The sequence below is a fragment of the Narcine bancroftii genome, chromosome 3 (genome assembly GCF_036971445.1).
Source record: "Narcine bancroftii isolate sNarBan1 chromosome 3, sNarBan1.hap1, whole genome shotgun sequence".
NCBI lineage: Eukaryota > Metazoa > Chordata > Chondrichthyes > Torpediniformes > Narcinidae > Narcine > Narcine bancroftii.
The window spans coordinates 256,575,131-256,600,859 of NC_091471.1; the positions used below are offsets into that span (position 1 = coordinate 256,575,131).

The window sequence follows — 25,729 nt, forward strand, 5'->3', positions numbered from 1 at the left end:
AGCGAGCTTAACGAATTATAATTGACGTTTCGATGGCCTCATTTTAGGTCTTACGGCTTCTAAATTCCCCCGTAAATATAATGCTGAGGGTATCAAATTCCTTTTTCCAGGAGATTACCCAAATCTTCCCAGAAAGGCCTCACTTTTGGGCATGACCTGGCTGAATACAAGAAAGTGCCTGTTTCTTGACAGCAACGAAAACATTGGTCTGATATTTCCAATTTGAATTGAGGTAACTTCTGTGGAGTGAGGTACAGCTGATGCAGGAAGTTATAGTGCACCAGCCGATACCGGACATCATACATTTTGTGGCTTGCCAAGTGCCGCTCACCAATCACCCCATACTTGCTTACCTGTGCAGCAGCCGCTCCCTCTTAAATCCTCACCCTTGTTCTTGCCGATCTCCCTAGACCCTCTCTCTCTGCAACCTTCTTCTTTTCAGGTCTTGATGTTCTTCCATTTGTGGATCCCCTGATCTCATGCTTGCAACTGGTTGAGTCAGATACTTGGGAATTCCATTCTCACCCCTTCTCCACTTTGATATGTTTCCCCCTCCTCATGGTTCCTCTCTCTTTATGGAAGGTATTATGACTGACCTCTTTGACCAGGCCTTTGTTGAATTCCCTTGATTAATTTTTTTTTTGGCTCGGTGTTAGCTGTTTCTCTGAAGTGTTTCTGGATATTCACAGTAAAGGCTTTAAAAGATGGACATTGTGAAGCCTGAATATATCCCTGTCATTTTGCCCCTACTGCCATTTACACCGTTAATATTCTTCAGTATCAAGTGTGTTCTGTTTGAGAGGATCTGTTAAGGAATCGTATAAAATGGTTGAAAAGTGACTTGATGAGAAGTAAATGGCTGGTGAACCAGGCTCTGAAAAAAAAATTGTACTTAGTTTTGGAATAATTGACCTGCCTTGTTTTGATTCAAAATCTGAGAAATGATCCATATATGGATGGAGGAAACACATTGCTTTATCTTATTGTGAATTATAATTATAATATTATATATTGGAAAGGAAGGGAACAGCATGTAAAGCACTTGAAGTGTGTAAAAAATCCCTGTATAACCACCTGTTGGGATAAGAGTGTGGCGTTCCAAACCAAAGGAGGTACACTCTGCCATCAATTGGCTGTCAACATAACCAGAACTGGGAATTAGGGGGTGACATTTGCTTATTAAACGTTGAGAATATTAGCAGATAAAGATTGGAGAAAAGTCCTTTTTGAGGACAAACTTGAGAGCTCAAAACAGCAGATGATATTGGGGGAGAAACAGTTAGTGCTGAGACAATGAGTACTGCTAATCTTCAGATTTTTTCTCATGACTTACGAAGCTGTTCGCCTGCGAGTCTATGCTGGCTCTACGAACATGCATCCGAGTTCCATTTCCCCACTTATTTCCCAGCAACTCTCACGTGCCCACCATTCTTTCCTGACTTCTCCTGCCCCCATCCCCCCCGCCCATGCCAAGGATATACAGCGGCCAATTACACTGCGAGCAACTCATCAGGATGGGGGAGGAAACCAGAGCACCCAGGGTAATCCACAGAGAGGGAGAACGTGCAAATTCCGCGCACACTGCACTAGAGATCAGGATCAAATTTGTGTTGCTGAAGGCATCTCTACCTGCTATGGTACTGCTCCAGATCACAAAAAAACAAGCAAACAATTTGGATGAATGTTAATGAGTTTATTATCCCAGACATTGAACAAAATTCAGTAAAACCCCTGGTATCTGGCACCGATGGGGATTGGTAGATACCGGATAAGTGTATTTTCCGGTTGCTTAAGACTCACTCTTATAACACACCTGCATTAAGAATAAACAGTTTAAAGGACAAAAGACAACTGAAGTAAACATCACCTGCAGGAATATATAAACCTTAAAGCATTTTACTTTATTTGCTGTCACATTCTTTGAAAACATTTAACCGTCACTGAATCTGCAGGTTACTCCCCCTCCATGGAGCCACCTGAAAGACGAACAACATTATAGATAATTAACCCCCCTTCCCCTCAAGTTTACAGATAAAGCCTTACTAATATTATAATAAACTAATAAAGATAAAGACTCTTACTAAGCAGGGTTAAGGAGACACTTTAACCCTAACCCTAATGCAGGATTCACCCCAACAGTGAGTGGCATTAACCAGCTCTTCATTCTGGGTGATGCCATTTTATTCAAACATAACTTTATTCAAACAGTTGCTATGAACAAGGCTCTCCGCTGGCTGAAATTTTGCTCCCATCTTCACCAAAGATTTAAGTGTTACTTCAGAGAACATTTTTACAATTTTAAACTTTTATTTACATTTTTATTTCTTTTTATTTAAATATATATATTAATTTATTTCCTCTGGGGTTTTTTTTCCCAGTTGCTTGAGGTCGCCTGTTGCTTGAATTCCTGATAACAGGGGTTTTACTGTACAGCTTTTAATTTAGACATACAGCGCGGGAACAGGACCTTCCAGCCCATGAGCTCATGCTCCCCAAACATACCAATTAACCTACAACCCCCACACATTTTTGAAGGGTGCGAGGAGACCAGAGCACCCGGAGGGAACCCATGCAGGCATGGAGAGAACATACGAACAGAAGTGCTAGGTTTGAAACTGGGTCACCGCTGCTGTAATAGCATTACGCTAAACGCTACACTAAATGCACCAAAATTCTTACTTGCTGCAGCCAAGCGGATACTTTGTTTAAAAAAAAATAGGCATTAAATTATGTTGAAAATGGATCGATGATATTCAGATACAACAGTGCACGAGATAAGTAATCTAACAATAGTGCAGTCAGTATTTTAGGGGCCTTGAAAGCAGTTTATGATTTGTGTAGTAAGGGAAGGTTCAAGAACGTGATAGACATTGGCAAGAAACTGTTACTGAACCCAGACCAGCTGGTCTTCAGGCTTCTGTACCTTACTCCCATGGTAGCAGCGAGGAGAGGTTGTAGCCAGGATAATGGGGTCCTTCGTAACCCTGGCCCTCCCTGAGGTAGCACCTCCCAGATGTCTTCAATGGAGCCTGAGATGGACTTGGTTTTGTTTGCAGCCTTCTTCATTCTTTGGCACTCCAATGAACAAACTGGAGATTCCAGGCCAGGTCTTCTGATGAATCCCAGGATCCTGAAGGTCCTAACGCTTTCCCCCTCTGTCCTAACAATTCAGACAGGTGCCTGGACTCTCAACCTCCCCTTTCCATAATCAGTAATAAGCTCCTTGGTCTGGTGAGGTTGAGAGCAAGACAGTTGTCTTGGCTTCCTTCCTCAGGGAGTGTTGCAAATGTAGAATGTATTACAGAGGGATCTTGAGGTCCAAACCCATACATCTCTCAATGTTGCCGTGCAGATTGATAGGATAGTTAAGAAGGCTGATGGGATGCCGGGCTTCATTAGTCAGGGGATTGAGTTCAAGAGTTGAGAGGTCATGTTGCAACTCTATAAATCTCTGGTGAGGCCACACTTGGAATATTGTGTTCAGTTCTGGTCACCTCATTACAGGAAGGATGTGGAATCTATAGAGAGGGTGCAGCGGTGATTTACCAGGATGTGGCCTGGATTGGAATTAAGTCTTAATGGGCAGGTTTAGCAGAGCTGGGACTTTTCACTCTGAAGTGATAAGAGGTGATGTAAAAGAGGTCCACAAGATTCTGAGAGGCATGGATAAGGTAGACCGCCAGCGCCTTTTCCCAGGTCGGGAGTAGCAAACACTAGCGGACATCTGTACAAAGCAAAGGGAGGGAAGTTTAGGGAAAACACAGGGATGTTTTTATTTACACTGAAATGCCTTGCCAAGGATGGTGGGTGGAAGCTGGAATATTGGGGGAATCTAAGAGACTCTTAGACAGGCACATGGGTGGAAGAGGGTAGGGAGAATATATAGGTCAGCACAACATCAAGGGCTGAAGGGTCTGTACTGTGCAGTCATGTTCTATAGTCTATTAACATAGAAAATGGTTGAAATGAAAAAAATGGGCATATTTTAAGGGGAAAACTAGAGAGAAAATGAAGAAACAGGAAGTTATTCCAGTTATGAATCCTGACACTCTGACCCTGTTCTAGTCTCCCCACCAATGGGAACAACTTACCTATCTCTATCTTATCAATGCCTTTCATAATTTTATACAATTCTATAAGATCCTCTCTCCTAAATTCCAGTGAGTCCAGTCCGAGACAACTCATTCCCTCCTCAAAGGCCAACCCCCTCATCTCTTGAATCAACCTGGTGAACTTCCTCTGCTCCACCTCCAATGCCAGTCCATCCTTCTGTAAGTAAGGAGACCAGGACTGCACGCAGTTCTCCCGATGCGGCCTCACCAGGACCTTGTACAGTTACAGCAGAACTTCAACATAGATTTTCAACTGCCCACTCGAATGGATGTGACAGATTCCATGCCACTATTTCAAAGTTGCTTTCCAGTCATCATAAACCATATTCATCATTCAACTGACGTTAAAAAAAAATAAAGGATCTTGTTATTGATCTCACGCTGTGTGCAAATGAATTCTATGTTTCTCGTGTCTTCAAAAAGAATTTCATTTTACTGAAAAATATTTGGGATGTCTGGAGATTCTAAAAGGCGTGCAGAAATTTTTTTTAAATTTTCTTTGATAAAATCACATTAAAGATGGGCCAGGCAGCTCGCCAACGTCCTACTTTAATTGATCTCTTCGCCAAGGTGGCTCACACGTGGAATGTGATAATACTTGAAATCATTCCTGAGCTGTTAATAAAATCTGGTGAGATTGCAAATTGGCAGTTGCATTTCACGTTTGTCATCTGCCTTTCAGAAAGAAAAGGTTTCACATTGGTGATTAATGGCTAAAGTAGGCCATGAGTGAGGGTGGTGCAATTTGTCTGAAATTTGGCCAGATGATAGGCAGTTAATCCAGGGTAGAATATGTCAGCCTATTGGAAGGCTGCATTGAGAATACTCTGGTCCTCGGCACTGCAATGTAGTATTGGAGGGATCTAATTGAGCATAGTCTTCAAGAAATACATGCATCTATACCCTTTAGTGTATCGATCACGTGGAGATCACTGAACATCACTGCACTGTACAGGCCCTTTGGTCCACAATGTTGGTCCGATCCTACCAAAAAATACTAAACTCTGCCTTTGTCATAACCCTCTATTTTTTTTGGCACCACCAGGTTCAGGAACAGCTGCTCCCCCTCCACCATCAGACTCCTCAACGGCAAACTCACTCAGGGACTAATTTCAGATATTGATTTTTTTTTTCTTTTGCTCTGTACGGCACTGTTTGTTCACATTTATTCATTTGTTTACATGCGTACATTGAGTACAGTTTCTCTTTTTTGCACTACCAATAAGTGGTAATTCCGCCTCGCCCGCAGGAAAAAGAATCTCAGGGCTGTTTGTGATGTCAAGTATGTACCGGCAATAAATCTGAACTTCTCTTTTATACATGGGCTTGTCCAAGGGTCTCTTAAATGCCCCTATTTTTCCAGCTTCCACCACCAACCCTAACAAGGCATTCCAAGCACCCACAACTCTCTGTGTGGGAAAAAAAAACTTACCCTAATGTCTCCCCTAAACTTCCCTCCCTTCACTTTGTACAGATGTCCCCATACTGTCAAGACATTAGATTAAAGCTAAATCAGAGCCAGGGGAGGTAAAATATTCAAAATAATTTTGATCTCTTGGTGAATTGCAATGAACAACATCAAATACTGTCGAGAAATACAAACTAGTTAGTGAAATCGAGTTTCATTGAATGGAACAGTGTGAGAGTAGCAGATATACTCATCAATTTTATTAATTCATTGGACTATTTACTTCTGACAAGATTGACGTTTATTGCTCATCCTTTGTTACCTTTATTGGACTTAGATTTCTTCAGTCCACGTGTACGGGTGTGTGAAGAGTCCCCATAGGGTGGTTGGGCACGGTTTCACAATTTTGATCCAATGACGGATAACAAACAACAACACATTTCCAAAGCAGGATAGCGGCGGCTTGGTTAAAGGGAAAGATTCCATTATTGTCATGTAATACTACATTTAGAATGTAACATACATGAAATTCTTTAACTATTGCCCACTGTAAGGCAGATCGAGGGTCGTCACTTTGTCCAGATCCCCCCACAGAAACCTACAGTACCTGATGTTCAGAGGTGGTCACTCATCCAAGCACTGAGCTTCCGAGATCAGACAATCTCAGGCGTATTGCATAGGGGGTGGGGCACAGTTAGCGAAGGGGCCGTTCAGTTAGTATAGGGGCAGTCTGGTTAGTTTAGGGGGTGGCCCAGTTAGTATAAGGGGTGACCCGGTTAGTGTAGGGGGTGGCCCAGTTAGCATAGGGGGTCTCCCAGTTAGTGTAGGGAGAAGCACAGTTAATATAGCCATTAGAGCAACACCGTTACATATGGCACTGTCTGTACATTCACCCTGTGTTCACCTAGGTTTCCCTGCCTCTCCAGTTCCCTCCCACTGCTGAAAACATACCTGGGTGTAGGTCATCTGGGTGTAATAGGGTGTCACGGGCTCGTGAGCTGAAAGGGCCTGTTACCGTGCTGCATGTCTGAATTTTTTTTAAATTGGATTATTTGGAAGGGAACTTTCAGGTAATGTATCCCATACTCTTGCTACATTTTCTCTTCAGGTAAATAGAGGAAAAAGACTTTGGAAGGAATATCGAAAAAACTTGACAAGTGGCTAAGGAGCATGTTATAGATGGTGCTTGCTACTGATGGTAGAAAGAGTGAACGTTTAAGCTTGTGAAGTCCAAGGCAAACTCATCTTTTACTCATTCTCAGGAAGTGTCCATGTGTCGTAAGGCTGTATTTACAGTCCAAACCCAACTGGTGCAGCGCAGAGCCAAACAAGGTTCTCGACACATTTATTGACAATAAATATGGTGGTGCCATATACTCATGGACACATTCCAAAAATGTTCCAAGTAGACCACTTAAAATGTTAAAATAAAACTACAAAATGATACATTGGAGTCCACAAGTCTCCAAAAAGCTATTGGATTGAATTAAAGAATCATTTGCTTACCTGGTGTCGTATTGTAAATTGTACCCTTCCCTACGTTGAGATCAAACATGATTCCTCCGATCTGCTCTCTGAAGAGGGCTAGCAAATATCATGAGAATGAAATGGAGGCAATTAGAGAGGGGAAAGTAATGTTGAACTTGCTGGAAAAAGTCTAATGACGATTTATTGGAAAAGATAGAGGCCAAGTAGCAGGAAGGTAGTGATGTGGCCACGTTTGGATGCTATGTACAAATCTGAGGGTCAGAGCAGATACCCTTACTCTGAAAAGAGACAACCATCATGATTCCAGGAAGAGTTTTTTTGCACAACCAATAAGTGGTAATCCTACCTCAGCTGCAGAACCTCAGGGTTGTATGTGATGTCATGTATGTACTGCCAATAAATCTGAATCAGAAATAGTTACTATAGTGAAGTAAAGACTTACTTTTTTACTTCAAAATCTAATTTAAACGGGTTTGACAAGCTTGACCCAAATAAAAGCCTCATATGGGATATGGTTCAAATTTTAGACAATAAAGGAAAAATCAACATTGAGGAAAATATGGTGAAACAGGTTTTTCTTTATGCTGGGGGTGGGGGGGGGGAAGCATTGAACAGGAGATGTTTTTGTAGAAAAAAGGCATGGGTTTATGGGCTGAAATAGCCTGTTACCGTACTGTTTGTTTAAATTTAATTTAAATTTAAATTTAAAAGTGTTTGTGTAATATGGTCCATTCACAGTGGGTTCCTTTGCTGAGACTAATGGCCACTTCCTATTCCTTAGAAATGCACAACTGGCTTCCCCGGCTTTTTCTTTAAATTTAAATGTCGACATATGGCACGGTAACAGGCCATTTTGGCCCACGAGTCCGTGCCGCTCAATTTAGACCCAATTACCATACAACTCCCAGTACGTTTCAAATGATGGGGTGAAACCAGAGTCCCTGGGGAAAACCTGTGCAGACACGGGGAGAACGTACAAACTCCTTACGATCAGCGCAGGATTCGAACCCCGGTCCCGATCGCTGGCGCTGTAACCGCTGTGACAACCATGGCGCCCCACATTCTTCCCACCTTGACCATATCCCCCTCTCTTGAGGCCGTCTTTTCTCAATGATTCCAAATTCTGACGACTTACACTTCTCCCCTCCCATTTGTAACCCTTTCAGCTTGCACCGAACCCACTGTCTCCTCGTGTCACCCTCCTTCCCTTCCCGTAGCCAGTCTCTCTTTCCATGAATCATCCTTTACATTGATCCTTTGCCTTCCCACGTTGAGTATGATGGTGGTACAATGGTTACATTGCCAGTTCAGTACTCTAGCGCTGTCAATTGGTGTCAATCCTTGATCCAGCTTCTGGGGTGAGGTCTTTATCAGCAGTCTATTCTCTTGAGGAATGAAGGACTCAGACTTTTAATTTCCCTTTAAATTTAATTTTGAATTTCAATTTGGACGTACATACAGCACGGTAACAGGCCCTTTCAGCCCATGACCCCATGCCACCCAATTACATCCAAATGGCGTACAATCCTTGAAAGTTGGGAGGAACCAGGAACCCCTGGGCGAAACGCACGCAGACACGGGGAGAACGTACAAGCTCCTTACAGGATTCGAATCCTGGTCCCGATCGCTGGCGTTGTAACAGCACTGCGCTAAATGTGCACGGAGGTCCATCACCTCTGAAGAGGATCGAGGGGCTCTCCGAACGTACATGCATGGGTTTAGATTCTCCAAAGCTATCTGACATTCGCCAATTGCCTCCAAGGCAGCGTCTCATCCTATCAGCATTCAGTTATGCAATGTCCATCTACAAAGATACGCCATGTAATGTCCCCCTCCCCTCAGGTTTTTTTTTAAATGTTTAGGTTCCCCTAATTTTTGTAAGTCACATGATTGCAGAAAGAAACAGAACTTGGAAATGGATCAGCCAGGCTGTTGTTATCAGGCAACTTGCATTCCAGAGCCCCTCACTGTCCTTGGTCAGGGCTAATGGCATTTCAGCTTGGCTGTCATTGCCTCAGAACACAAATCTCAGGCCCACCTCAATCATCCCAGCATAAGCCTTAACCAAGCTTTATCTCTGTGTCATTAATTTGATTAATTAATTAATGTTAATGTATTTGATGTATTAATCATCAACAATCTAAAGTAGAAATACCCTTACTTCTTAAAGGCCAAAGATTAAATCCTTCCATGGCAGGCATGGAGTTTAAATTCAGTTATAATTAGCATTTTAAATATAGTGTTGATACCCACAAAAGTACTTATGATAGAAGCCCATATGTTTTAGCCGTGTCCTTCAGAAGACCAAATTGCTCGTCGTTTTATAGTGTGGTCAATATGATTTCAGGCTCCCTCAAGCGATCGGGCAAGATACTTGGTTAAAGGGAGATTGGGCGATAGGTTGGGGAAAAAAAAACTCCTACATCCCTTCCACTGACATCTCCCTGCACAATAACCCTCCCATTACCTCTAGACTCCACCTGACCATTTCCTTCACAGTGACACCCTCCCTTCAGTAATCTTCTCCGACTGATCCCTCTCATGGACCACTTCCCCCATTACCTCATGGTAATGTCTGATTCTCACATGGGACATCATGGGTTGGTGTGGTAGCTCAATGCTATTACAGCACCAGCGATCAGGACCGGGATTTGAATCCTGCACTCCCTGTGAAGAGGATTCTCCCCGTGTCTGCGTGGGTTTCCTTTGGGTGCTCCGGTTTCCTCCCACCCTTCAAAACATTGGGGGGGGGGGGTGTTGTAGATCAATTAGGTGTAATTAGCTGAAATGACCTCATATCGTGCTGTATGTCTAAAGTTAAAAATTTAATTTAACCATGTATGGTTTTTTTTCTGCATCACCAATAAATGGGAGTGTCATATATGTTCTCTGACAAGAAATCTGAAATCACAACCACCTTCATCTCCACCCCACACCCCCCCCCCCCCCACCAACTCTCTTCAAATTAACCTCTCTGATTCTTTGTCTGGACATGTTCTTCTCTTGCAAATTTCTCACAATGACCCCATCCCTTTTCAGTGGCCAACTCCCCTCCTTAATACTGATCTTCCCACAGTCAATACTCATAGTCAATACATCCCAATGTACAATGCCAAGAAGGCCATTCCTTTTTTCTCAATCATGTTTTTGACACATGCCAGGGCAACTAAAGGCTGGAGATTGGTCATGTGTGAAGGCCTTTTTGATTGGACGTTACTGCTTCCTCCACATGTGCATTGATCTTTTCCATACAATTTTGTTAATGTGTGCCAGCATCATTCCCCTGCTATCATTTTATTTCCAGTAAAATATTGAAATTTTGTCAGCTCCTGCCAGCAATTATTTTTCTCTCCAACCCTCTCCAACCCATCTTCATCTAATTCCATCATCTCCTATTATTTTCCCTCACATACTTGTCTGGCCACCTGTTCTAGAGAATCAATGACAATCATTCTAACCACTGCATTTTCCCCAAGTGGATTTATTTATCTTTCTGTTTATGGTTCCCTAGTGGTGGTCTCGAAGGTGAGTTAAAACATCTATCTATATTGAAACAATTTGAACCCTTTCATAATCTCAAAGACTCTATCAAGTCACCTATTAATCTCTTTTCTAGATAGAAGAGCCCAAGCCTGTTGAATCCTTCCTGGCAGGTAGAACCTTTGTGTTCTGGTATAATTTCAGTCCATGATGCACTTTCTCCAGTGTTTTTTTTTGATAATACGGAGACTTCAAGTGCGGTCAAACAAGGTTCTATGCAAAGTTAACATAACCTCTCTACTTTTCAGTTTTATTCTTCTTAGAAGGAATCACAGTGGTTTGTTTTATTCCTTTAGTGATTTTGTGCAATTGTACCCTGGATTCCTCCTCTGCCAATTTCTCTCCCTGGCTTCTGTGTTATTGTTAACAGTTCTCTCTCCTCAGGTGCTCTTACCCCGTTCCCTCTTTCAAATCTGTTGTCATGTTCCCTCTTCAAAGCCGAATCTTGATCCTTCTGTCCCTTCAAAACTATTTCCTCATCTCCAATCACCCTTTCATCTGAACTCAACGTATCATCCATAACCATTTTCCCCAGATTTCCTGCTTTGAACCCATCTCATCATAGGCTTTAACAAGGCCGTAGATTGATCTGACAAATTCTGCGATTGGGACAAGAATAAACTAACCCTCCGTAATCTGTGTGCATCCAGTGACAAGCCATACTTGCTCACTGCCATCCAAATGGATGGGCAAGAATTTCCACACTCCATTCTCATCGCAACCACAGGATCACTAATAACTTTTCATTCTTCATCCACATTGGTTTACTTTTTTCCACCCCCCACACCCCCTCCAATCTATACATTATGCCATTCCATGCAGCCACAAAATCAAGTCTCGATGTAGGCTGCCATCACATCCCTCACTGTCTACACTATCAGACAGCTTTTCAACATCTTGTATTAGATGAATGAAATGTTTGTTCCACTAAATACTGGAAATCCAATTGTCATGTCCTCGAGGCCCAACCTATCCCAAGTTTGATGACGATTAACTCTGACTTCTCAGTAACCACTAGGATGGCCATTCCAAATTTCCAAGAAGGAGAACATAGTTTGCCAGTGCATTTTAAAAAATGATTTTTATAAAATTTAAATCATATTGCGAAAACAACAAAACAACAAATACAACCACTCTGTGTGTGTGTGTGTGTGTGTGTGTGTGTGTTTTTGTGTGTGTGTGTGGATAGATGTGAGTGTGTGTGGGGGTAGATGTGTGTGTGGGGGTAGATGTGTGTGTGTGTGTGTGTGTGTGTGTGTGTGTGTGTGTGTGTGTATGTGGGTGGTGTATATGTGTGTCTGTGTGGGTGGTGTATGTGTGTCTGTGTGTGGGTGGTATATGTGTGTGTGTCTGCATGTGTGTGTGTGTGTGTGTGTGTCTGCATGTGTGTGTGTGTGTGTGTGTGTGTGTTTTTGTGTGTGTGTGTGTGTCTGTGCGCATAAGTGTGTGTGTCTGTGGGTGTGTGGGTGTGTGTGTGTCTGTGTGTGTGTGTGGATAGATGTGAGTGTGTGTGTGGGTAGATGTGTGTGTGTGTGTGTGTGTGTGTGTGTGTGTGTCTATGTGGGTGGTGTATATGTGTGTATGTGTGGGTGGTGTATGTGTGTGTGTATGTGTGGGTGGTGTATGTGTGTGTGTGTGTGTCTGCATGTGTGTGTGTGTGTGTCTGCATGTGTGTGGGTGTGTGTGTGTCTGTGTGTGTGTGTGGATAGATGTGAGTGTGTGTGTGGGTAGATGTGTGTGTGTGTGTGTGTGTCTATGTGGGTGGTGTATATGTGTGTATGTGTGGGTGGTGTATGTGTGTGTATGTGTGGGTGGTGTATGTGTGTGTGTGTGTCTGCATGTGTGTGGGTGTGTGTGTGTCTGTGTGTGTGTGTGGATAGATGTGAGTGTGTGTGTGGGTAGATGTGTGTGTGTGTGTGTGTGTGTGTGTGTCTATGTGGGTGGTGTATATGTGTGTATGTGTGGGTGGTGTATGTGTGTGTGTATATGTGGGTGGTGTATGTGTGTGTGTGTGTGTCTGCATGTGTGTGTGTGTGTGTGTGTGTGTGTGTGTGTGTGTGTGTGTGTGTGTATATATATATATATATATATATATATGGTAGCCAATGTCCTCCTTTTGGAATGGCCACCTAGTGGCTACCTTCACAGGCTGAGTGTGAGTTTGCAATAATGGTGTCTAGTAACACATATCTATGCCCAGACAAACACCATGCATTTTCATCTCCAAAGCTCTGCTCGCTTTGTCCAGCCGCTGTTTGTCTGCTGAAATCTAACCCAAGCCTTGCTCGCCGCTAGAGTTGTCTATTCCATCGCAATCCTTGATTGCACTCCTCCAGGGTCCATCTCCTAAAAACTTAAGATGACAAGAACACCAGAGATTTGAATGGTCTTACGTGGACAGTCCCACTTGCTTTTTAACCTGGACCAAATTCCAGATCAACATTTCCAGCAGAGAATCCAATCTCCATATGTGCCAGATTCCGGGCCTTTCACTTAAAGTCCTCCATTCCCACACCACCATTAGACAATAGGTGCTGGAGTAGGCCAAATGGCCCGTCGATTTATCGGATCATGGCTGATCTTTCTCCTTCAATATCCAATCACAGCCTTATCCCCATAACCCTTAACTCCCCTGCCCACAACAGACTGATCCAACTCTCTCTTAAATCTATCCAGCAAATCTGCCCCCACTACCGTCTGTGGCAATGCATTCCACAGACCTACAACTCTCTGGGTAAAAAAAATTCTCCTCATCTCTGTCTTAAATGGCCTTCCTTGTATTCTTAAACTATGCCCTCTCGTCCTAGTCTCTCCCATCATTGGGAACATGTACTCTGATTTCACTGTGTCAACCCCTTGATAATCCTAAATACCTCAATCATGTCTCCCCTCATCCTTCTAAACTCCATCACATATAATCCCAGTCTTTCTAACCTATCCACGTATGACAATCCTGCCATACCGGGAACTAACCTCGTAAATCTGCGCTGCACACGCTCTTTGCAAGTATGTCCTTTCTTAAATATGGGAACTAGAACTGGATGCAATAGTCCAGGTGAGGTCTCACCAGGGTCCTGTACACTCCTATACTCCAATCCCCTCTTTATGAAAGCCAACATACCATTCGCCTTCTTCACCACTTGCTGAACCTGCATGCTAGCTTTCAATGACGTGAACAAGTACACCCAGATCCCTTTGCATTACCCCGCTCCCTAGCTTAACTCTATTTAAATAATACTCTGCTCTTGCAACTGAAAACCCCATTTTTATATTTGAGTTTTTCATCCCATGATTTTGCATCATCTTACATGGCTCATAAAAATATTATTTGTAAAAAAAGTCCTGTGAAGTGCTTTGGGATACTTTACGTTAAAGGGTCTATGTTAATGAAACTTCTTGTTATAACTTATGCAGACATTTCTTTTCCAAGGAGTAAGTGACCTTCATGTTTGTCATATCTAATTGGATCATGGTTACTTAAATTGAGCATTTTTTTATGAATTATACGCTCATTTTCTAAATTTATTAATGTCTTCCTCTCACCCCATTGTTACAGAAAAATTGACCCTCTTAATATCTTTGTTTCCTGTCCTGGGAATCTCTCTCCCTCCCTGCCCATTGATTTTGCTCCCTTCAGCAGTGTTCCTGGTTCCCTACATTACCCCCCACCCCCCCACTCACCCCCCCCCCCCACCACACTTGGTCACTCCATGTTCTCCTCATCTCTCTCTCTCTCTCTCTCTCTCTCTCTCTCTCTTTCTCTTTCTCTCTCTCTGATATCAAATCAATGAGCCATTCTGTTTTGTCATAAAGCATTGCAGTTGTGACTGATTTCCATCAATTCATTGTTGTGTTGAAGGGCTGAAGTGTTTATTTGGCTTTTGTTCTTTTCCTGCTTCTCTCATGAGGGTGCACAGCTCCATAAGGGCAGAAAAGAAATGACCATTCCACAAGTTAAAGTGTCAGGTTTCAAAGCAGCAGTACATTCCTTTGTGGTTCAGCCCAACCCTGCACATGCCCAAACCCTACTGGTTCAGATTTTCACCAGGAGTCACCAAATGCCCATCAGGAGAACACTGTAGTGATTTTCCTCTTAATACATATGGCAAGTGATTGCAGCATGCTGCCGTGCAGAAGGACTGGGGAGTGCTTGTGCATGAATCGCAAAAGGTTGGTTTGTAGGTGCAGCAGGTATCAAGAAGGCAAATGGAGTGTTGGTCTTCATTGCTAGAGGGATAAGATTTAGGAGCAGGGAGATTCTGCTGCATCTGTGCAAGTCTCTGGTGAGGCCGCATCGGGAGAACTGTGTAGAGTTCTGGTCTCCTTACTTGAGGAAGGATGGACTGGCGTTGGAGGCAGCGCAGAGGAGGTTCACCAGGTTGATTCCAGAGATGAGGGGGTTGCTCTGTGAGGAGAGATTGAATTGTCTGGCACTGGACGGTGGAATTTAGAAGAATGAGAGGGGATCTTATGAAAAAAAAATGGATAAAATTATGAAAGGCATAGATAAGATAGAGGCAGGTAAGTTGATCCCATTGGTGGGGGAGACTAATACTAGGGGACATGGGCTCAAGATTCAGGGGAGTAGATTTAGCACAGAGATGCTTTTCCCAGAGGGCGGTGAATCTGTGAAATTCGCTGGCCATTGAAGCAGTGGAGGTGACCTCAGTAAATATATTTAAGACAAGGTTGGATACATTTCTACATAGTAGGGGAATTAAGGGATATGGGGAAAAGGCAGGTGGGTGGAGCTGAGCCATGACCTCATTGAATAGGGAACAGGCTCGATGGGAGGGATGGTCTACACCTGGTCTTATTTCTATTGTTCTTATGTTCTCCCTTAAATACCAAGCCTGGTTCTGAAACCCAACTTGTCCATTGCTTCGATCATGACGTAACCTAACACAAACTGAATCCAGAAATCAATTCTTTTTGTGTAACATGTCGTCATAATATGCATTGGCCATCATTCCGCTCATGGTGGTGTTGAGAGGCAGGTAATATTAAATCTTCAGGCTGGTGTACCCCTCCACACCCCCTCCCCACCACATGCAACTTTAACAAAAACCATTAGGGCAGCATGCTGGGATCTCCACCTCCCGCACGAGGGTCTGATTTTGACCTCTTGCACCACCTATGTGGAATTTATATGTTCAGATGGGATTCCCACTGGTGCTCCAGTTTCCTGCACTGTAAATTACTGCCTGTGTGGGTAGCAGGAAAACCACAGCCAGGTTTGACAGGGTCACTGGGAGATCTTTTAAATTAAATTTAGATATACAGCCATCCCAAATACATCAATTGACCTACAATCTCGGTACGTTTTGAAGAGAGGGAGGAAGCCAGATGACCAGGAGGAAACCCATGCAGACATGAGGAGAGAGTACAAACCCCTTTCAGTGGGTGCGGGATTCGAACCCAGGTCGCTGGCACTGTAACAGCGTCGCGCTAACCATGCTGCCCCAAATAAGAAGGCAGGATGGGTTTGATTGCATAAACTCATTCACCTAAACTAGCTCCTGCCAACACGAGAACTAATAAATGCATGCAACGAGGAATTACCTTTTTTTTCGAACATACAAGATCCCAAGGGAGGCCTGACTGTGCAGACATTTACCATTTCCACTAATGCAGCAAGTCATAAAGTAGGGAACGTTGTGACCAAAATAAGGGGCATGAAATGTCTCAGCGGGTAGTGAATTCCTGGAATTCTCTCCCCACTGAGGGCCCTAGAGGTCAATTCAATACATTCAAGGCTAAGATAAATATGTGGATGAAAAGGTCAAGGAATTGAGGGTTGTGGGGAGGTGATGAAGGGCTCAGACCCCGAAGCACTGGTTAACCTTCACTTCCAATAACTGCAATAACTGCTGCGTGACCTGCTGAGTTTCTCCTGCTCGCTTGACCCCAGCCTTTGCAGGATTTCTTGTTTAAACAGGAGCGTTGATCATGTTGATCATTGCGGGGGGTGGGGGGGGGTCTGAAATCATAGCAGGCTGGGTTTGTAGGGTGGGTTGTGGTGTGGGGTAAATGGCCTGCTCCTGCTTTAGTGGATTAACATATTGAGTGAGAGTGAATGGCAGCAGGGAGTTCTGACATCTCCCATCTGGTGTCCACTGATAATATCCACCTCCCTAAAGTAATTGAGTAAAACTTGAAAGTCCGCAAACAACTCTGGAGAAGCTCAGCCGGTCGAACAGTGTCCTTTACACAGCAAAGATAAAGATACATCACCAATGTTTTGGGCTTGATCCCTTCATCCAGGTTTGAGCAAAATATAAGCCTGAACAAAATGGTGGGAGTGAGGGAGGGGCAGGGGGAGGAGCATGGTCCCACAGGAAGGAGGTAATAGGTGGATAGGGGAGGGAGGGCACAGCAGGAAATGGGGGAGGGTGGATAGCTCTGTGAATGAAGAGGGAAGGGGGTGAGAGCCAGAGGAAAGATAAAGGGATGGAGAAGGGAGGGAGAATGGAGAGTGGGCCGGCAGAAGCTGGAGAAGTCAATGTTAATGCCATCACAGTTGGAGAGCACTGTGGAAAATTAGGTGTTGGTCCTCCATCTTATGGGTGGTCTTGGTTTGGCAGACATGTCATTGCGGAAGTGGGGTGTAGAATTGATATGAGTGGCCACCGAAAGACCCCTGTCAGACGGAGCAGGGACTCTCAGCGAAGCGATCTCCCAGTCTGTGTCCAGTCTCTCCAATGTAGAGGAGGCCACAATGGCTGTGGGGGAAGGTAGCAAGGGGGCGATTGGAGGGAAGGGATGAATGTGTCATGGAGGGAGCGGTCCCTATGGAAGGTGGAGAGTAGAATCTGTTTCTGGTGGAGGATGGAGGGATCATGTTGTGGGTGGTTCAGTTGAAAGTGTTCAGACAGGAGCGATCCCACCTGTGGTCAGGTCAGGAGGTCTAAACTCCAGCGAGCACCTGAGCATGAAGTGGTTGTTCCAGATGTATAGCTGGGTGCCCCTTGCTCCTCCCCCCCCCCCACTATTTCATTCAACTGCCTGCCCTCATTTTGCACACACCTTGAAGGGCTCAAGCTCCAAATCTTGCTTATGTATCTTTATCTGTGCTACATGATGTACACTGTTTGACCATGAGTCTCTCCAGCATTGTGTTTTCACTCAATGGGTTAGAGGTAGGGTGCATGTCTGTCAGCCCTCCCCTCCCCAGGCAGTTGGGTCAAAGATCGGGGCCTGGCTGACCCCATCCAAGGCCCAGTGATTGGTCAGAATACCAGCTCATGATTGGATGGTCATCGCAAGCTCACACAGCCTGGCTAATGTGTGTGGAAACGGTGCAGCTCTGCCCAACCTGCCTGACGACTGACGGCTCTCTCTCTCTTGTGTGTGTCTCTCTCTCCACCCCCCCACCCGTCCTTTTCCCTGAAGTATTCGTCTGCCCTGGGACCCTGCGCCGAGTCTTTGAACCCACCAATGTCTTCGAGTCGGAGCACGAAGCGGGTGCCTGGTGCAAGGACCCGCTGCAGGCCGGCGACCGCATCTACTCCATGCCCTGGATCCCATACCGCACCGACACGCTGACCGAGTATGGCTCGTGGGAGGACTACACAGCCGGCCGCCCCACCACCTCCTACCGCCTGCCTCACCGCGTCGACGGCACTGGCTTCGTTGTCTACGATGGCGCCGTCTTCTTCAACAAGGAGCGCACGCGCAACGTGGTCAAGTTTGACTTGCGCACACGCATCAAGAGCGGGGAAGCCATCATCGGTGGGGCCAACTACCACGACACCTCCCCCTATCGGTGGGGCGGCAAGACGGACATTGACCTGGCGGTGGATGAGAATGGCCTGTGGGCTATCTATGCCACCGAGCAGAACAACGGCAAGTTGGTGGTGAGCCAGCTCAACCCGTACACGCTGCGATTCGAGGGCACCTGGGAGACAGTGTACGACAAGCGCTCAGCCTCCAATGCCTTCATGGTGTGTGGCGTCCTCTACGCTGTGCGCTCCGTGTCCAAGGAGGATGACAGTGAGGCCATAGGCAACACCATCGACTTCGCCTTCAACACCAACCTGAACCGTGAGGAGCCCGTCTCCATCACCTTCCCCAACCCCTACCAGTACATCTCGTCCGTCGACTACAACCCACGGGACAACCAGCTCTATGTCTGGAACAACCACTTCGTGCTGAGGTACTCGCTGGAGTTTGGACCTCCTGACCCGACAACAGGTAGGACCGTGTCTGAGCACCTCCACCCCATTTGCTTGCTGACATGTCTATCCATGCTTTCATGCACTGCCAGACTGAAACCACCTCAAAATTGGGGAAGCAACACTTCATCTTCTGTCTGGGCACCCTCCAACCAGGTAGCATTAACGTTTCTGTTAAATACCCCCCCCACCCCCAGCTCTCTCTCTCTCTCTCTCTCTCTCTCTCTCTCTCTCTCTCTCTCTCTCTCTCTCTCTCTCTCCCTTTCGCACAGACATAATCAATTCTCACCTCTCCCCTGATCATATTCAATTAACACGTCTTGTTGGTTGGACTCCTCCCCCAGCCAGCACCAGTATTCTGAGATTTTCTCTTTTTAGCACATTCTGCTTATCCCTTGAAGAAGTGTTCAAGCTTGAAACCTCAGCAATGTATCTTTGTCTCCCATGGGTGCTGAACGACCAACTGGGTTCATCTAGAAGTTCAGTGTGTTTGTACTTCCAACGGAGTCACCTACAATGTGATATCTCCACCAAACCCATCTTCCCCTCTCTGCGGTCCGTAGGGACCAGTCCCTTGTCCACTCGACCCTTCCCACTAATCGTTCCCTTGCTATCTACTCCTGTGGTAGCAGGAAGTGCCACACCTCCCCACCCCCCCCCAAGCATCTACAGCATTCAGTGCTCCCTTTGTGGCCTTCTCTCCAACAGATGACTAGATGCAGACCGCTTCACTGAGTACCTGACCGCATCAGTGACACAGACCTCCCAGTGTCCAACCATTTCAATTCAGTGCCCGCTCCCACTCCATGGCCTCGTACACTGTCAAACCAAGACCACCCCTCAATCGGAGGAGCAACATTTAATATTCCATCTGGGCATGCTCCAACCTGATTGCATTAACATCGACCTCCAGTTTCTTATGGCGCATTCTTCCTCTCTTCCCCATTCCCTTTGTCTCCTTTCCTCCCTCTCTCCAAACCCCCCCCCTTCCTTCCCCATTTATAACAGAGATGAGGGGAAATTTCTTTAGCCAGAGGGCCGTGGTTTGTGGAATTTGTTGTGGAGGCAGGATCATTGGGGGAGATTGATAGGTATCTAATTAGTCAAGGTATCAAGGGATATTGGGAAAAGGCTGGAACTTGGAATGAGCTGCGATAACAGTTTACCTCAGGGATGATTTGTGGGCTTGATGGGCTGAATGGCCTACTTCTGCTCCTTTATCTTGTGATTCACAGAGCCACCCCCCCCCACCCCCGCTTGCTGCTGTGCCCTCCCTCCCTTATCCACCTACTACGTCCTGTCTATGGGACTGTGCTCTTCCCCCCTGCCCCTCCCTCCCACCATTTTGCCCGGGCGCCTGTCTACATTTTGCACCTAGCTTGAGGTAGGGCTCGAGCCTGAAATGTTGGTTCTGCATCTTTAGCGTTGCTACAAGTACACAGTGCGACCTAGTGAGTTTCCCCAGCTTTGTGAGTTACTACACTCGCATTGTCTGCAGACTTTTTTCTTTCACTCTGTCTGCAGTAATGACTGTTTGCAAATGTGGATTTGGTCAGCCTTTGCAACTTGGGCCAGGATAAGGCCATGGATTGTGTTGGTTTGCAAACCTTCCAATGCCCTTTACACTTATTTTAATGGATTTTTCACTCCCTTAGTTTTTTTTTAAATACATATTTCCAATGGGATGTTGCTAATTAGAGGATGTTTGCGACATATCAAGGACATCCCTGATTTTTTTTAATATAACAAAATTTTGCATATACCATTGCACCTGTTTGGTGTGTGGGAGGTGTTGACAGGAAGTAGAACATTTCTGGAATCTGGGGTGGTTATTAGGAGGGAGATGTGATATGGGAAAATCCATCTGTGAAGCGACTGCCTGAGAGGATTGGTGTCGGGTGGGCGAGAGCGAGGAGTGTGGTGGCTCGTTGCTGGGATGTGAGGTTCAGGACTATACCCTGAGTGGCCACCAACTCGAGGCCTGTATTTGAGTTTGTTTGAGCTGTGGGCTGGGGGGAGAGCTGAAGAGGGGGAGGCAGCAGCTTCCCGGGCGTTGAAGAAGGACACCGCAGGATCCGGAGAGTGTTTCCTTCCACAAGAGGAGCAGCTGCTCTGGACCCCCAGATTTTACCTTGGTGGTCTTAAGCCCCACCTCTCAGGGCAACACCTCACACACCCCCCTTAGTCAGACTCTGCTCCAAGCCATGGATTATTTCAGTTTTGGGGGGCACCAGCAGGGAGTAAGGACTCCCACTGGGATCACCGCACTACACTCTAAGCCAGTCATTCTCAACAGCTTTTTTTTGGCCCTGCCCAAAATTTATAGGCCCCGGCCTCTCAGGTCATTATCGTCTGATCGTAAAAGTACAACCCAACGAAACAGTATTCTCCAGTCCTTGGTGCAAACATGCAGACACACAACCAGGCTGGCAGAAAGCAGAGAGTTGGAATACAGGGATCACATTCTGGTTGACTGCCAGTTGCTAGTGGTGTTCCACACAGGTCAGTTTTAGTGGCCACTTCTTTTTATATTGTAATTAATCATTTAGATGATGGAATGAATGGCTTTGTGGCCACATTTGGAGATGATAAGAAGGTAGGTAGGAGAGCAGGTAGTTGTTGAAGAAACAGGGAGGCTGCAGAAGGACTTGGACAGATTAGGATAACGGGCAGAGAGGTGGCAAATGAGATACAATGTCGGAAAGGGTAAGGTCATGCACTTTGGTTGAAAAAATAAATGGACAAACTATTTTCTAAATGGGGAGAAAATTGAAAATCCCCAGGTGCAAAGGGACCTGGAAGTCCTCTTGCAGGATGGCCTGAAGGTAAAGTTAAATGTTAAGTTGGTGGTGAAGAAGGCAGATGTGATTCTGGCCTTCATTTCAAGAGGAATAGGATAGAAGAGCAGAGATGTGATGTCAAGGCTTGATAAGACACTGGTGAGACCTCACGTGGAGGATTGTGAGCAGTTCTGGGCTCTTCATTTAAGAAGGGAAGTGCTGACGTTGGAGAGGGTTCAGAGGAGGTTCACTAGGATGATTTCGGGGTTGAGGATCATTTGACAGCTCTTGGCCTGAACGTTAGAATTTAGGAGAATGAATGGGAATCTTAGTGAAATAGTTTGCATGTTGAAAAAGATGGGCAGAGTCATTATAGAAAGGTTGTTTCTCATGATGGGAGAGTCTAGGACAAGAGGGCACGACTTCAAGATTGAAGGGTATCTGCTTAGAACAGAGATGTGAAAGAATTTCTTCAACCAGAGGGTGATAAATCACAGGTGGATGTGGAGGCCAGACCATTGGGTGTATTTAAGGCAGAGATTGATAGGTTCTTGATAAGCCAGGGGCATCAAACTTTATGGGAAAAAGGCTGGGAAGTGGGGCTGAGTATGTAAATGAATCAGCCCAGGATTGAATGGTGGGCCAGACTTGAGGGGCTGAATAGCCTAATTCTGCCCCTATGTCTTTAAGCTTGTTGGCACATGTTTTCACACTCTTCAATGGGCATCTAGAGGGTGATGGGTCCTTCAGTATGTTGGCTGTCTTTCCTTGGCAATGGGAGATGTAGTGGGGAGGAAGTATGCATTGTGTTCTGAACTGCATTCACTACCCTCTGCAGTTAGATTTCCAACCTTGAGCAGAGCAGTTCCTGTTCCATGCTCTCTCTTCAGATGTCAAATTGTATCCTTATCTTTCCTTGAGTTTGCAGTCATCATCCTCATTCTCTCTTGTATGAACATTCTTATCCAGTTCTGTTTATTTCCACTATATGGCCATTAAAGATGTTCTAGCTTTAATTTCTTTCTGGGAATGTACTTGGGACTGAGCCACTTATCCTAGACTCCCCAGCCTTGGAACTGTTTAGTGTAGCAGTATTGATCTGTATGGTCAAAGTTTTGGTCATTGGTTGCATTCCTCCAAGACGTGGATGATGGGATTTGACTGCGGTCATCTCATGGGCTGGCTCCTTTTGCCAGAATGAAGGTAACTTCATCCAAGGCAAATCAAAGTGAGAAGTGGTGACCAGGTTCCTAGTCTGTGGCAGTAACCGCTTCCTTCATTTTGGTAATGATAGACAATGGATAGACATAGAACATAAACGGGGTGTGATTGTCTTTAGAATTTGCTTGCTTTTGAGTGGACAAGGTAATATTTGGGCAGCATTCTGTTCAATATATATGTCAATGTCACATCAGATTCAGATATATTGTCAGAGAACATACATCACATAAAACTCTGAGGTTCCTTTTCAATTTTAATTTTTTTAATTTGAATGTTAAATTTTTTAAATTTTTAATTTTGACATACGTCACGGTAACAAGGCCATTTCGGCCCACAAGCATGTGGAGTCCAATTTACACCCAATTAACCTACACTCCCCATTATATTTTGAACAGAGGGAGGAAACTGGAGCCCCAGGGAAAAACCCACTCAGACACAGGGAGAGCTTACAAACTCCTTCCAGACAGCCCAGGATTCGAACCACTGGCACTGTAAAAGTGTTGCGCTAATCACTATGCCAAACTGTGCCACCCCTGCAGGTGAGGCAGAATCACCACTTAGAGGTACAGAATAATGCAAAAAAAAAACTGACTCAATGTGCACATGTAAACAAATGCATATAAATGTAAACAAACTGTGCAATACAGAGAGAGAGAGAGAGATAAATCAATAAAATGCAAAATGAGGAGTCTTTAAATGAGTCTCTGGTTGAGTTTGTCGTTGGGGAGTCTGACGGTGGAGGGGGAGCAGCTGTTCCTGAACCTGGAGGTGCGAGTCTTGTGGCACCGATACTTCTTACCTGATGGCAGCAGCGAGAACAGAGCGTGGGCTCGGTTGTGTGGGACTTTGATGATCACTGCTGCCCTCCGACGGCAGCGTTCCCTGTAGATTTTTTGATGGCAGGCAGGGTTTTGCTTGCGATGTCCTGGACCATGTCCACTACCTTTTGCAGGGCTTTACACTCAGGGGTATTGGTATCCCCATACCAGACCAAGATGCAGCCGATCAGTGGATTTTCCACCACACCTCTGTAGAAATTTGCCAGTGTTTCCAATATCAGACCAAGCCTTCACAAACTCCTGAGGAAGTAGAGGCATTGATATGCTTTCTTCATGATGCCATTAGTGTGTGGGGTCCAGGAAATATTCTCCAAGATAGTGATTCCGAGGAGTCACCCTCTATTCTGTTTCTATTGTTCTGGCAAATAGAAGAAACATAGAAAATAGAAGCAGGAGAAGGCCATTCAGCCCTTTGATTTGATCATTCAACACAATAATGGTCAATCACGTCTTCAGTACCGGGGGGGTGGGCGGGGGGGGGGACACGACAGCTTGTTTATAAAACCACCCACCACTACTTTTCAAGGACCAGGATTTTTCTCTCTCTCTCTCACCCTGGGACACAGCGGATACTGTGCATGCGCTATACTGGAGCGGCGACCAGCAGGCCACCTCTAATACATTTTTGATATGATCTTGCGGGCCAAATATAATTATATCGTGGGCCAAATTTGGCCCGCGGGCCAGAGTTTGACATGTGTGGTGTAGAGCATTCTGGCTGGTCACATCCCTGTTTGGTATAAAGGTTCCAACACTCAGGACAAGAAAAAAAAAGTCCAGATGATTGTTAACTCAGCCTGCAATATCACAGGTACCAGACTTCACTCCATCGAGGACATCTACAAGAGATGGTGTCTTCAGAAAGCAGCCTCTATCCTTAAGGACCCCCACCTCCCAGGCTGTGTCCTCTTCACTCTGCTACCATCGGGGATAGGGTACAGGAGCCTAAAGACAAGCCCTCAGCGGCACAAGGACGGCTTCTTCTCTGCTGCCATCAGATTCCTGAATGATCGATGAACCACAGACACGGCCCGACTTTGTCTTTTCTTTTTTTTGCACTGTTCTTATTTATTTTGTAACATAGTCTAACATTTTCTAATGTTTACACTGTGATCCTGCCACAAAACAATTTTGTGACATGTTCATGGCAATAAATTCTGATTCTGGATGCTGTTGACCTGCTGAGTTCCTCCAGCAGTTCTTTCCCTGAGATTGTAGCAGTGGGAATCTTTGCACTTCTCAAATTAAAAAATTGCCTGCACAAACTGCAGAGATCAGAATTCACATCCCACCCAACAGCTGTGGGATTTAAATACAATTAAGAATCAAAAATTTGGGCTGGAAAAGTAAACAGTTCTTTACTCATGGCCACAACATTTTCAATTGTTGGTGAGAAAAATAATCCCAGTTAATTGTGTCCATCGAGGAACAATATCTACCGTTTGGATCCTGCCTGCCTTATTTGTGACCCAGGTTGGAAAATGATACGGCAGACGTTCTATGACTGCCACCAAGGTTCGCACGTGGAGGCTGATCATCTGGCATCGACAAATTCGTCCAGGACTGTGAATAACTTTGCCCAGCCAACCTTGCAAAGTCATTCTCATAGACAGCTGGGGCCCTGGGTCTAAATTGGGTTAGCTGTCCTACACTAGTTGATCAACAGTGGCTACGTAGTCAGACATGCAGCTTTGTAATTTACAGCCAGGGTTCCTTCATGGAGTCTATGCTGGTGGACCCTGTGAGACCGGCTGAGTTCCTCCATGTGTTTTCACTACAATCACAGGACCTGCAGACTTTCATGTTTCACTCCTGGTGAATATTGACCCACAAGAGATGGTGTAGCAGTGGTTTACAGAGAAGAACGATATTTCTTGGTCCTCAACATTGACCCCAGAAGACTCATCATGCCGGATCGATTCTGAAATCAGAGGTGCAGGGGAACTTGAGAGTCCTCATACATGATTCATAGAACATCAAACAATACAGCACAGCGCAGGCCCTTTGGCCCCTCAATGTTGTGCTGACCTGTATATTCCTTCCTTTAAAAAAAAGTACTAAACCCTCCCCACCCTGTAACCCTCTATTTTTCTTCCATCCATGTGTCTGTCCAAGAGTCTCTTAAATGCCCCCAATGTTTCAGCCTCCACCATCATCACCGGCACCC

At 45.2% G+C, this 25,729-nt stretch overlaps 1 protein-coding gene across 2 annotated transcripts in view; it reads left to right on the top strand.

The window, feature by feature from the left end:
- LOC138758567 (adhesion G protein-coupled receptor L1-like) overlaps nt 1-25,729 on the top strand; it is a 674,108-nt gene that overhangs the window by 459,488 nt on the left and 188,891 nt on the right. For both annotated transcript variants that reach the window (XM_069927669.1, XM_069927668.1), the window contains exon 6: nt 17,941-18,741. In XM_069927669.1, the coding sequence (XP_069783770.1) occupies nt 17,941-18,741 (801 nt within the window). The remainder of the gene's footprint in view (nt 1-17,940; nt 18,742-25,729) is intronic.